General features: G+C 52.2%; 1 protein-coding gene across 1 annotated transcript in view; it reads right to left on the bottom strand.

The window, feature by feature from the left end:
- Positions 1-5,635, bottom strand: part of Tyk2 (tyrosine kinase 2) — a 21,295-nt gene extending 15,660 nt beyond the window's left edge. The window contains exons 1-4 of the mRNA XM_013033939.1: positions 4,822-5,635; positions 3,679-3,886; positions 870-993; positions 647-794 (exon numbers count right to left, since the gene is read on the bottom strand). Coding sequence (XP_012889393.1) covers positions 647-794; positions 870-993; positions 3,679-3,868 — 462 coding nt within the window. The 5' untranslated portion in view covers positions 3,869-3,886; positions 4,822-5,635. The remainder of the gene's footprint in view (positions 1-646; positions 795-869; positions 994-3,678; positions 3,887-4,821) is intronic.
- Positions 5,636-14,082: the final 8,447 nt, after the last annotated feature.

Raw genomic sequence — 14,082 nt, forward strand, 5'->3', positions numbered from 1 at the left:
GCATGCAAGGCAAGCGCTCTACCACTGAGCCACCTTCCCAGCCCCATTGAGTAGCTGTTTTTTACTTTCTTTTTTAAATATGAATTTATAATAACCAAATAGTTTTACAACTATGTCTTGCTATGGATTTCAGGCTGCCATTAAACTCATTGTTCTTTTGTTTCAGCCTTCCATGAGCCTGACTTTGGCAATGAGTACATTTCTCTGTTTTTTGGTTGGTCATGGGGCTTGAACTCTGGGCTTGGGCGCTGTCCCTGCGATGAGCTTGACTTTGTTTATTTATTTATTTTTTTGAGTCCGGTCGTGGGGCCTGAGCTCTGGGCCTGGGCGCTGTCCCTCAGCTCTTCAGCTCAAGGCTAGCGCTCTACCACTTGAGCCACAGTGCCACTTCCGGCTTTTTTCTTTTTGCTTATGTGGTGCTGAGGAATTGAACCCAGGGCCTCAGGCATGCCAAGGCAAGCGCTCTACCACTGAGCCACCTTCCCAGCCCCGATGAGCCTGACTTTGAAAGACACCACATCCCCAGCTCCAGCCCAAGGTCTTGTACTCTTTCGACAACTGAAGGAAACCACCTGGCATGAGCTGAGACGGATTCACTACAATGAATCAGAGAGGGAGCTGACGACTCTTTACAGTCTGCGCATACCTGCTCAAAGAGGTACTCAAACGAGGCTGAGTCCAAGAGCTGCACCCCCTGCTCTGCCCGTTCTGAGGGTGCTTCAACCCCTGGGAATCCGCAGCGGTATACAGCAGGCTCCTGAGAATTCAGGCCATGCCAGTTGCGGAAATAAAACCTGCAAGAAGGGAAGGAATAGACCTGGCCCACGCCTGGACACGGAGGGACAAGCCCTCCCTCAGGCTTTACCCACCTCATTCGGAATAACAGCGTCATATTTGTGTCTCTGGACATGTCCAGGGTGTGGTTTGGGGGCAGCCAGACTCCGGCCTGGGCATCGAAGAGGGCAAAGAGATTGAAACAGGGCGGAGTGATGCCTGGGACGGGAAAGCAACGAGATCGGCTCAGATTTGCCTGTAACTCTACCGCCAAAGAAATATGCCACTACGACCTGCTGTCAAAGGACTCCTTCGATGTGCTCTGTTCCAGACACATCTCATCCAAGGTCCCCAAGTACGTCCCCCACCTGCCAAATATACATTCTATAAGACTCATTCTTCAAGTCAGCCTGTGCATTAAAGGCCTGGCCCCGAGGGGGGTGCTATTAGGAGGTTGTGAACAAGGCAAGGCCTGGAGGGAGGTCTTTAGGTTATTGGCAGTCGAATGTCCCAGAGACTAGACTCTGCTGATTTCTCTGCTTCTTAGCTATGCTGAGGGCAGTTCGGCTCTGACACAAGCTGCTTCCCTTACATTTGTCTCAACCACATGCCCAAAGCAACCAATACTGGGCCACGTCCTACAAAATTGTGAGTCACAGTGAACCTCTTCTCCTTGATTCACTCAGGCATTGGTGTGTGTGTGTGTGTGTGTGTGTGTGTGTGTGCTGGTCCTGGGGCTGGATCTCAGGGCTTGGGTGCTGTCACTGAGCTTTTTGGCTCAAGGCTAGTTCTCTACCATTTGAGCCACAGCTGCTCCACTTCCATATTTTTTTCCCCCAGTGGTTCATTGGAGATAAGAGTCTCCCGGACTCTCCTGCCTGGACTGGCTTTGAACCACAATCCTCAGATCTCAGCTAGGATGACAGGTATGAGCCACTGACGCGTGGCGAGGCATTGGTTTTCTGTGAGAGAAAACAGTCACACAATGTCTGAGTTCCCCACTTCCTGCTGAGAAGGTCTGAGCCCTCAGCCTGAACAGCTCTAGCCGGCATCTGTTATCATGCCCTGGATTCTGTTCCTGCTTCTCCTTCCCAGTTCTGGGAACGGACACCAGTCACCCCGAAGCTCCCCTGCTTCCTCAAACCCATAGAGCTCAAACCCATAGAGTGGGCACAGTTCCCTCAGCTGGGTGGTTGGAGGAACTATCCAGGGCCCTTTGTGGTTCCTTGTACCCCTCTGACAGCAGAACCAACTTCTCCATGAAGGAAGGCACACCCCTTTCTTAGCATGAACATCAAGAAAGACATCTGTGGGGTGGTGAGGGGGGAAAAGATGGCCAGAGGAGTGAATCAGTGCTGGGATATTCATCTCCAGAAGGGTCTCTGGGAGATTGCATGGGGCTAGAAGGTGGGGCCCCTAGAATGGTATTTGTGGCTTTATAAGAAGTAGAGGAGGAGGCTGGGAAGGTGGCTCAGTGGTAGAGCGCTTGCCTTGCATGCTCAAGGCCCTGGGTTTGATTCCTCAGCACCACATAAGCAAACAGAAAAAAGCTGGAAGTGGTGCTGTGGCTCAAGTGGTAGAGCACTACCTTACAGTGAAAAAGCTCAGGGACAGTGCCCGGGCCCTGAGTTCAAGCCCAAGATTGACCAAAAGAAAAAAAGGAAGTACCAGTTGGTCATGCCTTCAATCCTAGCTACTCCAAAGGCTGTGATCTAGAGGACTGTGGTTAAAGGCCAGCCTGGGCAAAAAAAAATTCAGTGAAATAGCATCTCAACCCCTAGCTAGGTTTGTTGGTATGAAGCTGTCATCCTAGCTACAATAAAACACTGAAATTAAGCCTGGTGCTGGTGGCTCACGCCTGTAATCCTAAACTACTCAGGAGGCTGAGATCTGAGGATCGAGGTTCAAAGCCAGCCTGGGTAGGAAAGTCCGTGAGACTCTTATCTCCAATGAACCACCAGAAAACCAGAAGTGGCGCTGTGGCTCAAGTGGTAGAGCGCTTGCCTTGAGCTGAAGGGCTGAGGGACAGCGCCCAGGCCCAGAGTTCAAGACCCATGACCAACCAAAAAAAAAAGAATCCTTCCTCCATCCTACCAGGCAAGGTAACATCTAGCCTGGCGAGAGACTGTTTCTCTCTCTCTCTCTCCCATCATTTCCCATCATGTCAGACTCTTTCCTGGACCACAGCCAAAGAGCATAGGTGAGTAAGCACTCGGTCTAGACACGTCCTTCTCTGCTCAGAACCCTCTACGCCTCCCTCCTTACTCTGAATAAAATCCCAAATCCTCCCACAGGTTCACAAGGCCCTGTACAATCTTCCTTGTCACCACCTCCCTTCTCCCCTTCAATCACCCCATTCCAGCCCCACAGGCTCCCTTCTGTCCCTGGCAAGTTCCAACCCCAGGGCCTTTGCACATATTGTGTGCTCTGCCTGGTACCACCTCCCCTTGCCCTATTTGAAGGGTTTTTGTTCAAACAACACCTCCTCGAATAAACCTCAGCGCTCCAAATAGTCATCCTCTCAATATCACTTATTACGTTTCCTGTCATCTTCCCTCCTGTGAACTGGAGCTGATGAACAGGCCCAGTGGTGCACACCTGTAATCCCAGCGACTGAGGAGGCAGAGACAGGAATAGGGAGTGTGAGGTCCGCCCAGGCAAAATTAGCAAGACCCCAATCCTGCCTGTAATCCTAGTTACTTAAAATGCTGAGCTGTGGTGATCACAGTTCAAAGCCAGCCTAGGTAGAAAGTCCATGAGATTCTCATCTCCAATGAACCACCAAAAAGCTGGACGTGGAGCTGTGGCTCAAGTGGTCAAATGCCAGCTTTGAGTGAAAAATAAAAAGGAAAAAATTGGCTGGGGCCTGGTCTTGTGCCCTGCTCCAGCCCACCGGTGACTCACCGATTTTGTGTGCGATCTGAACACAGATCTCCTCTGCAGTCAGCAGGGAATCGCTGAAGGTGACCCAGGGCTCCCCACCTGCGGGCCCGACCCAGTGCAGCAGCACCTTCACACTTCCCACGGCAGCCATGGGCTGGGCGTCCACCGCTGTGGAGCTGGACTGGGCTGGAAATCGCTTCTGAAGGGACATGCTCCTCACGGCAGACCCCTGGGGAGGGACAGACAGTGTCAGCCACAAGGCCGACCTCACTAGATAGCCCTACTAGCTGCATCCACCTGGGCAGAGGCCTGAGGGGCAAATTTGGGGCTCCCTGGGTCTGAGAAACCTTAAGTACCCAATTCTCCTCCCTGGCAATAATGTCCATGCTTAATTGGAGAATGGGTTGTCAATCAACCCATTTGGGGTGGGAGGGACCCTACCTATACCACCCGTCAGCCATGCTAACATCAACCCCCCCCCCCAGGTTTTAGGGTGTGAGTCACCAGCACCCAGCTCCTCTTTTTTCTTTCTTTTTGCAGGTCCTCAGCCTTGAATTCAGGACCTGGGCACTATCACTAAGCTTTTGTGCTCAAGGCTAGCGCTCTACCATTGGAGCCATTTCTGGCTTTTCTGATGGCTCATTCAAGATAAGAGTCTGACAAACTTTCTTGCCCTGGCTAGGTTTGAACTGTGATCCTCAGCTCTCAGCCTCCTGAGTAGCTAGGATTACAGGTCTGAGCCACCAGTGTCCAAGTATTTTTTTTTTTTTTTTTGTTGGTCATAGGGCCTGAACTCTGGGCCTGGGCGCTGTTCCTCAGCTCTTCAGCTCAAGGCTAGTGCTCTACCACTGGAGCCACAGCACCACTTCTGGCTTTTTCTGCTTCTGTGGTGCTGAGGAATCGAACCCAGGGTCTCATGCATGCAAGGCAAGCGCTCTACCACTGAGCCACCTCCCCAGCCCCCCATGAGACTCTTATCACCAATTAAGCAACTAAAAACTGGAAATGGAACCGTGGCTCAGAAATAATACTCAGGCCCTGAATTCAAGTCCCAGGATAGGCACCAAAAAAAAAAAATCCACTCTAGCTCTATAGGGTGGTAGGCAATATGAAAAGTCTGTCCTTCCTCCCTCCCTCCCTCTCAAAAATCCACTCGGAACCAACCTTTCTGAAATAATCAGGCTGTGTTCAAACACTGCTGACATGGGGATTGTGCTGTAGTTTCCAGTGTCAGCTCAGGCAATTTGCTCAGCTACTCTGATCCTGGTTGCTCGTGGGGAGGAGAGAAGGGTGGGGAGAGGGTGGTGGTGTGGAAAAACAGCCCGCTGTCAACATGGTTCTGCGTGTTACATCTTCAGCATGGTCCTTGAATCAAGTAGGAAACAAACAAGCAAACAAATGCGATCTAAATCAGAATAAAATCACCATCAGAATGGACCGTAGCGTGGAAAAGTAGGAGTTCATTGATTCAACCAAGGTTTGGGTTTCAGTATCGGGATCGGTTTTCTTTCCTGTCGTCATGATTTCAATCTCCTACACCTCCAGGCCCTGGGGACTTTCCTGTCCAGTTTGGTTCCCCCAAATCCAGAGTCAGGACTCCAGAGATGGGGTGGGGGGGTTGTTACTGGTTTATGGCAAGGAGCTGGGAATTGGGGAATGTTGGCCTGCGGCTTCTCTCTGGAAAGTAAGACGCGATCGATCGGGGTGCCTGCCGCAGAGGACTGTGAGGAAGACTGGAGAGCGGCGGGCTGAGCTGCCTGGGTCCACAGCCGGCGCTGAGCAGAGGCGGGGACGCTCCCGCTGGGGATGGGCGTGCTAGCTCCCTTCCTCGGCCTCCGGAGAGCTCCAGCCAGGGTGGAACCTGCACCCGCCCCCCCCCCAAATAAACCAACCCCTCCAAACCCGGCGGTTCCGGGCGGTAACTGCGGGGTGCACTGGCTGGACATCCGGACCCGGGGCTCCCGTCCCGCACCTCCGGTCCGAGCGCTCGCCAGACCCGCCAGGCGCATGCGCCCTGCTGGCTCCCAGGCGCGCCCCCCGGGAGCCCCCCTCCCTCCCGTCTCCCTCCCGTCCCCCTCCCCTCCCGGATCCAGACTCACCCTGGGTGGAGGGGGCTCCGGCTGGAACCCGGGACCCGCCCCACCGCCGCGGGGAGCCGCTGCCGCCGGGCCGCGCGGACGCCCCTTCCCATTGGCTCCCAGATACGCGCATGCCCGCGGGAGGCCCGCCGCGTGTACCCATTGGTGGGGTCTCCAGGCGAGCTTCGCGCTGATTGGTTGGGGCGTCGCTCGACTCAAAGGCGATTGGTCGGCCCGGAACCCGGAAGCAAAACTGAGCTCATGATTGGCTGCCAGTGTGCCCGCGGCGATGTGGAAAAGGACGACCGCTAGGGCGGGCGGAAGCGTGTGGTCTCTGGGCAGTGTGTGGATCCCGTGGGTCGATCGTGACCCCGGGGCACGACCTGGAGCGTTCACTGTCAAGTCCTTGGTGGGTTTGGCCCTTCTGACCCTTGCTTTGGCTGTCAGATCCGGGCTGCCTTTGCGAAAGTGAGCTTGAAGCTGGGCACCAGTGCTCACTCCTGTAATCTTGGCTATTCAAGAGGCAGATCTGGGGGCTGGGAAGGTGGCTCAGTGGTAGAGCGCTTGCCTTGCATGCATGAGGCTCTGGGTTTGATTCCTCAGCACCACATAAGCATAAAAAAAAAGCCGGAAGTGGCGCTGTGGCTCAAGTGGTAGAGCACTAGCCTTGAGCTGAAGAGCTGAGGGGCAGCGCCCAGGCCCAGACAGAGTTCAGGCCCCACAAGCGGACCCCCCGCCCCCTCCCAAAAAAAATCAAGAGGCAGATATGAGGCTCCAGTTCAAAACCAACCTGGAACTGTGGCTCAAGTGGTAGAGCAGTCAGGCATGGTGGCTCACGCCTGTCATCCTAACTTCAGGAGGCTGAGATCTGAGGATCAAGGTTCAAAGCCAGCCTGGGCAGGAGAGACCGTGAGACTCCTATCTCCAATAAACCACCAGAAAACCGGAAGTGGCGCTGTAGCTCAAGTGGTAGAGGGCTCCCCTTGAGCTGAAGAGCTGAAGGACAGCGCCCAGGCCCAGAGTTCAAGCCCCACGGCCGACCAAAAAAAAAAAAAAAGCAGGGGTTATACCGTGGGGGAGAAGGCCCCCTGATTTTTAAGCCCCAGTCCCAGCACAAAATTAATGTTATTGAATTAATTCTCTTTTATTGTTCATAATAAGTCCCTCCAGCACCTTGTCCTTTCTAAGACCTCACATTGATCATCTGAGTTTCCAGATCTCTCACAAAACCTGGACAACAGGGGCTAAGATGTCCTAGGAAAACTTCATAAGATCTGCTTCTGAACTCAGGCAGCTCTGTGTGTGTGTGTGTGTGTGTCCGTCCGTCCACATGCTTAACAGTACTAGAACTTGAACAGCTCTCAGCATTTTTGGCTAGCCCCCCACCACTTGAACCACAGCTTCAATTCTGGCTTTTTGGTGGGTTAATTGGAAATAAAGAGTCCCAAGGACCTTACTGCCCCCAGCAGGCTTTTAACCTTGATTCTCAGATCTCAGCCTCTTGAGTAGCTTGGACCATTAAGCATGAGCCACTGGCATCCAACCGTAGTTTCTAGATGGTCTCTGGCCAGAGGCTGCCTGGCTTCCTAGCTATAGCACTTCCCTAGAACACTGGGGAAACTGAGGTAGAAGGAATGCTTGATCCTGGAAATTCCTAGCCAGCCTTAACATAGAGAGACTCTCTTTCAAACAAGCACTAACTGTTAGTATTATGCTTACCTTTAGTCCTCAGCTCCACCTAGGCCTGGGCCCCTTCCCATTCCTGGAGTTCCCTCCATACAGCGGGCGCCTCCCTCTCTCTGCCCAGACCCACCCAAACTCCCATCCACGTCACTTTCTCTCCCTCAGACCCTCCTGCTACATGCATGGTGACCGAGGCCATGTGCTCCCTCTTGGGGGAAATATGGCTCCTTTTATAATCTTTCTCCTGTGCCTGCCTGCCTCTGCGTGGTCCCCTGGGATGGATGTGTGGAATTCTCTTACAATAACAAAATCAGAGGGCTGAGGGCTCAGGCCTGTAATCCTAGCTACTCAAGAGGCAGACCTGAGGATCGCAGTGCAAAGCCAGCCTGGAGTTGTAGCTCAAGTGGTAGAGCACCTGCTGAACAAGCAGGAGGCCCTGGGTTTGATCCCCAGTACTAACAAATAAAAATAAGACAAGATTTCAAATGGGGCTGGGAAGGTGGCTCAGTGGTAGAGTGCTTGCCTGGCATGCATGAGGCCCTGGGTTCCATTCCTCAGCACCACATAAGAAAAAAGCTGGAAATGGCACTGTGGCTCAAGTGGTAGAGCGCTCGCCTTGAGCTGAAGAGCTGAGGGACAGCGCCCAGGCTCAGAGTTCAAACCCCATGGCTGACCAAAAGAAAAAAAAAAGATTTCAAATGATAAGCCACAAAGCTCCCAAGTCGAGAAATAATATAGGCACAAGTAGCTCACATCTGTAATCCTAGCTACTCAGGAGGTTGAGTTCCCAGTTCAAAGACAACTCAGGTAAGAAAGTCTGTGAGACACTTATCTCTAATTAACCAGTAAAAAGCCAGAAGTGGAGCTGTGGCTCAAGTGGTACAGCACCAACCTCGAGCAAAAGTTCAAGGACAGTGACCAGGCCCTGAGTTCAAAGTGGAGAAGCAGTACAACAGCAACAACAAAATAGCCAGGGGCCTGTGACTCACGCCTGTCATCCTAGCAACTCAGGAGACAGATCTGAGGATCATGGTTTGATACCAGTTCCAACAGGAAAGCCGGTGAAACTCTTTTCCCCAATTAACTAAGAAAAATACCAGAAGTGGAGCTGTGGCTCCTGCGATAGAGCACAAGCCTGGAGCAAAAATGCTCAGGGACAACTCCCAGGTATATCTTGAGTTCAAGTTCCAGGACCAACACAAAAGAACAAAAACAAACCAACAACAAAACCTGCCAGGTGCTGTGGCTCCCGCCTGTCATCCTAGCTACTCAGGAGGCTAAGATCTGAGGATCACGGTTCAAAGCCAGCCCAGGCAGAAAAGTTCATGAGACTCATCTCCAATGAGCCACCAGAAAACTGGAAGTGGTGCTGTGGCTCATAGTGGTAGAGTGCTAGCTTTGAGCAAAAGAGCTCAGGGACAGTGCCCAGGCTCTGAGTTCAAGCCCCAAAATGGAAAAAAAAAAAAAAAAAAACCCAAAACAAAACACCTGCAGTGTTTCAGATCCGCTTCTTGTTTTCACTCAGCTTTTTCTCAGCGACTACTTCCTTGCTGCATTTTTCACCCAAGCACGATCTCAATTCTCTGTGTGTGTGTGTGAATGTGCGCGTGTGTGCAGGTACACACACAGCATTTTAGTAGTCTGGAAGATAAGAATCTCCCGGACTTTTCTGCCCGCGCTGTTGTCCAACTGCAACCCGGAGAATTTTAGCTTCCTGAGTAGCTAGGATTACAGACGTGAGTCACCAGTGTGAGGCTGGAAGTTCCTTCGAGCAACTGTCCCGTTCTGGAATGTTAGCCCTGTGAGAGGGGAAGGAAGGGAGGCAGGGGCCTGCTTGTCTGCTCAGGACCTGGAATTGGGCCTGGCAGCCGCTACTGAAGCCAAGCCTAGAGCTGAGAAGCTAGGCCATTGTCTTTTGTGCAGCGGAAGGACCGGCCATGGCCTTCCGGTGGGGGCTTCCTTTTCTACTAAGGGTCCCCACCAGGGCTTAGAGGCAGGAAACAGAAGGTGCCAGAATCAACAGGCAGCTCGCTCCAAGGTTTGGATGGTGAACTATAGAGGGAGGGGTGTGTGGAAGGGGGGAGGGGGGGAGACTCGATTCATCTACCCAGGACTTGCTGTTCATGTTTGGCACCATAAGTCATTACGATAATGGAGGTAATGAACCCAGCAATAATAATAAACACTAGCTCACCCTTAGGCAGAGGGGGACAAGGCCTGGATGTTTATTATTGCAAAGTTTATTTTTTTCCCCTTCCTTTGTTTTTGTTGGTCATGGGGCTTGAACTCTGGGCCTGGGCGCTGTCCCTCAGCTCTTCAGCTTAAGGCGAGCGCTCTACCGGCTGAGCCACAGCGCCGCTTATGGTTTTCTAGTGGTTTATCGGAGATAAGAGATTAATGGACTTTCCTGCCCGGGCTGGCTTTGAACCCTGATCCTCAAATCTCAGCCTCCTGAGGCGCGAACCACCGGCGCCCGGCTCTTTCCTTCCTTTCTTCCTCTCTCTCTCTCCAATAGTTTTATTTTTTGGCAGTCCTGGGGCTTGAACTCAGGGCCTGGACACTGTTCTTGATCTTTTTTTTGCTCAAGGCTAGCAATCTACCATTTAAACCATGGCTCTACTTCTCGCTATTTAGGGGTCGTTTATTAGTAGGTAAGTCTCACAGACTTTTCTGCCCAAGCTGGCTTTGAACCCTGACCCTAGATCTCAATCTCCTGAGTAGGTTGGATGACAGGCTTGAGCCACTGGCGTCCGCTCCTCTGATCTCTTCTTTCTTTTTCTTCCTTCCTTCCCTCCTTCTCCTCCCTCTTCTTCTTCCTCCCCAGTGACTGGCCCGCAGCTTCACTTCTGCTAAGCAAAGGGGTCTCCCTTCCAGCTCTACTCCCAGCCCTGCCTTCATTCTTTCTAAGCAGGGCTGAACCCCCAACACCCTTCCTCTTCACCTTGGAGAAGAGATCAGGGGGCTGGTAAGGTCTTGGTTCTTCCAGAACTTGCCTGTTTTAGACTTGACCAGGGCCGAGCAGGGAGGCACCAGGCCCCATAAACTTACTAGAGCTTTCAGGGGGGTTCCCCAGCTTGGGGACTTTCCATTCAACAATGGGACTGTCCTGGTCTAAGCAGGAAGGTTAGCTACATTTCAGGGCTGGGAGTTTCCCCTAAGGTAGCCGGCAGCTCCCGCTGGACCGGGGAAAGCCGAGAGCTGGCAAGCTCAAACAAAGCCCCGCGTGCTTTTCACTGCGAGAGCTCAGCCCATCGCTGGCCCTTTCCGGAGACCATGAGGGGAGTTGTGAGTTTCCTGGGAATCTTTTCACGATTCCGTGCCTCGCTAGACACACGTGGGAACCCAGAGTCCCTGGGAAATTTCACACGGGCAACCACAGCAAGGTACATAGACAAAGGCTGGCACTGAATCAAACCTCAATTCTGCCACTGCGTGACTTTAGGCCGCAACTCAACCTCACTCAGCGCCAAGGCGAGCGGCTCTACCACTTGAGCCACGGCGCCGCTTCTGGTTTTCTGGTGGTTTATTGGAGATGAGTCTCTCGGACTTTCCTGCTGGGCTGGCTTTGAACCTCAATCCTCAGATCTCAGCCTCCCGAGTAGCTAGGATTACAGGTGTGAGCCACTGACACCCGGCTCTTTTTTGACTCTGTAAAAATGGAACTATTTCTAGCTGTGGTAGGGCATGCCTATAATCCCAGAACCTGGGGAGGGGAAACAGGAGGAGCTTGTATTTGAAGGCTATGGAGTGAGACTCTCATAACAAAACAAAGCTAGGGGCCAGTGGTTTATTCCAGTACTCCTAGCGACTCTGGGGACAGGTTAGGGAAAATCATGGTTGCACAACAACTGACATCTGATGGACTCCATCTCAATTCATCAGCTGGTATCGTGGTGTACACCTGCCATTCTAGCATAAACACTCCTGTGGCATAGAAGAGCTTAGGCAAAAAAGAAAATACTCTGAAAATAAGAGAAAATAGGGGGGGGATGATCGGGTGGGGGGATGTGGGGGGAATATGGGAAGGGGAAACAAAGAGGAGGCAACAATGCTTGATAAGAAATGTACTCATTATCTTGTCCATGTAATTGTAACTCCTCTGTACAGTATTCTCACAATTAAAAAGAGAGAAAATAGGCTGGAGGTTTGGCTCTATTCAGAGAAGAGTGAAGTCCAGAGCAAGGGGCTATTCATTTAAACATCCCTTGCCTAGGAACCAGTGGCTCATGCCCATAATCCCAGCTACTCAGGAGGCTCTGGAGCTGTCCCTGCACTCTTCAGCTCAAGGCGAGCGCTCTGCCACTTAAGCCACAGCGCCACGTCTGGCCTTTTCTATGTGGTAGTGAAGAATCGAACCCAGAGGCTCATGCATGCAAGGCAAACACTCTACACTGAGCCACCTTCCCAGCCCCAGCTGGAGACTCTTATCTTCATTAAACTAAAAAAAAAAAGCCCAAGTGGTAGTGTTAACCTCAGGCACAAATGTTCAGGGACAGTAGCCACGCCCCAGTCAAACCCCAAGTCTGGCACACATTAAAAAAAAAAAAGTCTTGGCTAGTTTTCTTTTTGCTGTTTATCTTGTGTGTGCATTTAACCAGCAAAAAAAAAAATTAAAAATTAAATCTGGACATGAAGCTAAGGAGCAAACAGTAGAGTGCTAACCTTGGGCAAAAAAAAAAAAAAAAAAAAAAGCTCTAGCAACAGTGCCTAGGCCACAAGTTCAAGCCCCAGGACCAGCACATACACCAAGTACGCTGAGATGCCACTCGGTGTGCAGCTCGCCACTGCCACCTGGTGGTACTCTGTGGGAACAGCAGCATTCTGGCAGCTCTTTCAAATACTGCTTTGGCAAAGGTTTCCGGGGGGCCTGCTGTGTGCCAGGCTCCTTCACCGGTTCCGTGGCCATCACAGGGAATGGCACCTCTGGAACATGGGGAAGCTGATGCACTGATCGGCAAAAAGAAAAAAGAAAGAAAAAGCTAGACATGGAGCTGTGGCTCAAGTGGTAGAGCACTAGCCTTGAGCAAAAAGCTAGGTCAGTGCCCAGGATGAGTTTTAAGTCCCAGGACTAGTGCAAAAACAAAAAAGTAAAAAAAAAAAAAAAAAAAACCACCAACAAGCCAGGCGCTGGTGGCTCACGCCTGTCACCCTAGCTATTCAGGAGGCTGAGATCTGAAGATCACGGTTGAAACACAGACCAGGCAGTAAAAGTCTGAATCTCTTGTCTCCAATTAACTACTGAGAAAAAGCTGGAAGTAGGCCTATGGCTTACGTGGTAGAGTGCTAGCCTTGGGCACAAAGAGGCTCAGGGGCAGTGGCCAGGCCTGGAGTTCAAACTCAGGGACTAGCAACACAAACAAACAAAAAAATCAACAAAGTGGCTCAGCTGACTACAGACATTGACACAAATTCTGAAGAACTGGGGCAGGCCAGCCCAGGGGCAGAACCCGTGTACACATAGAATGCATGAGGTCCGGGGTTCACCCTCCAGCAAAGGAGCGCAAAAGAAAGGGAAAGAAAATGAAAAATGAAGAGGGAAAATTAAAAAAAAGAGAGAGAGAGAAGAAAAAGCTGGGAATAGCAGTCCCCTTCTGTAATCTCAGCTATATGAGAAGAATAGAGGATCTTGATCCAGGCTGGCTAGGGTAAAAACCAGAGATCCGAGATCCTAGGTGAAGATCACTATTGCCAAAAAGGGCCGTAGGCATGGTTCAGCCGTAGAGTGGCCTGCTTTAAGCAAGGCCCAGGCCCTGAAAGTGACTCAGTGGTAGAGTGCTTGCCTAGCATGCATGAAGCCCTGGGTTCGATTCCTCAGTACCACATACACAGAAAAAGCTGGAAGTGGTGCTGTGGCTCATGTGGCAGAGCACTAGCCTTGAGCAAAAACAGCTCAGGGACAGCGCCCAGGGCCAGAGTTCAAGCCCCAGAACTAGCAAAGAGAGAGAGCAAAAGAAAAAAGTTTATACAGCTCAGTTGAGCGTGAGTGGGCTGGAAAGAAAGGGGTGTCAGGTATAAAAACTGCGGCTCTAGCCTGGTGAGCAGCACAAGAGGGACTCCGGAGGGAGCTGCCCTGGTGCGGGGCTTACAGACGCCCCCTGGCGGCTGCCTGGGTGTCCTGCAAGAGGTGGCAACAGGTTTTAGTGTGCAATGGGGACGGAAGCCTTGGCAGGGAAGAGTATGGAATAGAGGGGAGATCCCAGATCCCCCTTTTTCGGGGAGGGGGGGGGCATTGGGCAGGGACGGGGAGCCAGGGACCTCCTTTGATGCAGTGGCATCGGAAGAAAACTGTTCCAGGTGGTGGAACAGCATGTGTCAGGGCCAGGAAACAAGGAAGCAGCAGCAAGCCCACTGGGTTCCACACGTGCCCCCCACCCTGTCCCCCTGGCAAAGGAAGGGCTGGGCCCCCACGAGCATCTGACATCCTTTATTAGACCATTTCATAGAAGAACGGACAGCAGAGGGACCGGGAAATGAAGACCCACAGTGATGGCCCCTTGGCTGGCACACACGCCCCACCCAGAGGATGGGCCCGGCCACCTCTGCCCCCTCCCTGGACCCCCGGCCTTTGGCATAATGCTGATGGGGGCTGCAGGCAGTGAGGCCCCTGTACTCAAAGCAGACACTCGGGAGGTGGGGGGGGGGAGGAGAGGAAGAAGGGGCGCCC

This window comes from Dipodomys ordii, unplaced genomic scaffold, assembly GCF_000151885.1.
Source record: "Dipodomys ordii isolate 6190 unplaced genomic scaffold, Dord_2.0 Scaffold180, whole genome shotgun sequence".
Lineage (NCBI taxonomy): Eukaryota > Metazoa > Chordata > Mammalia > Rodentia > Heteromyidae > Dipodomys > Dipodomys ordii.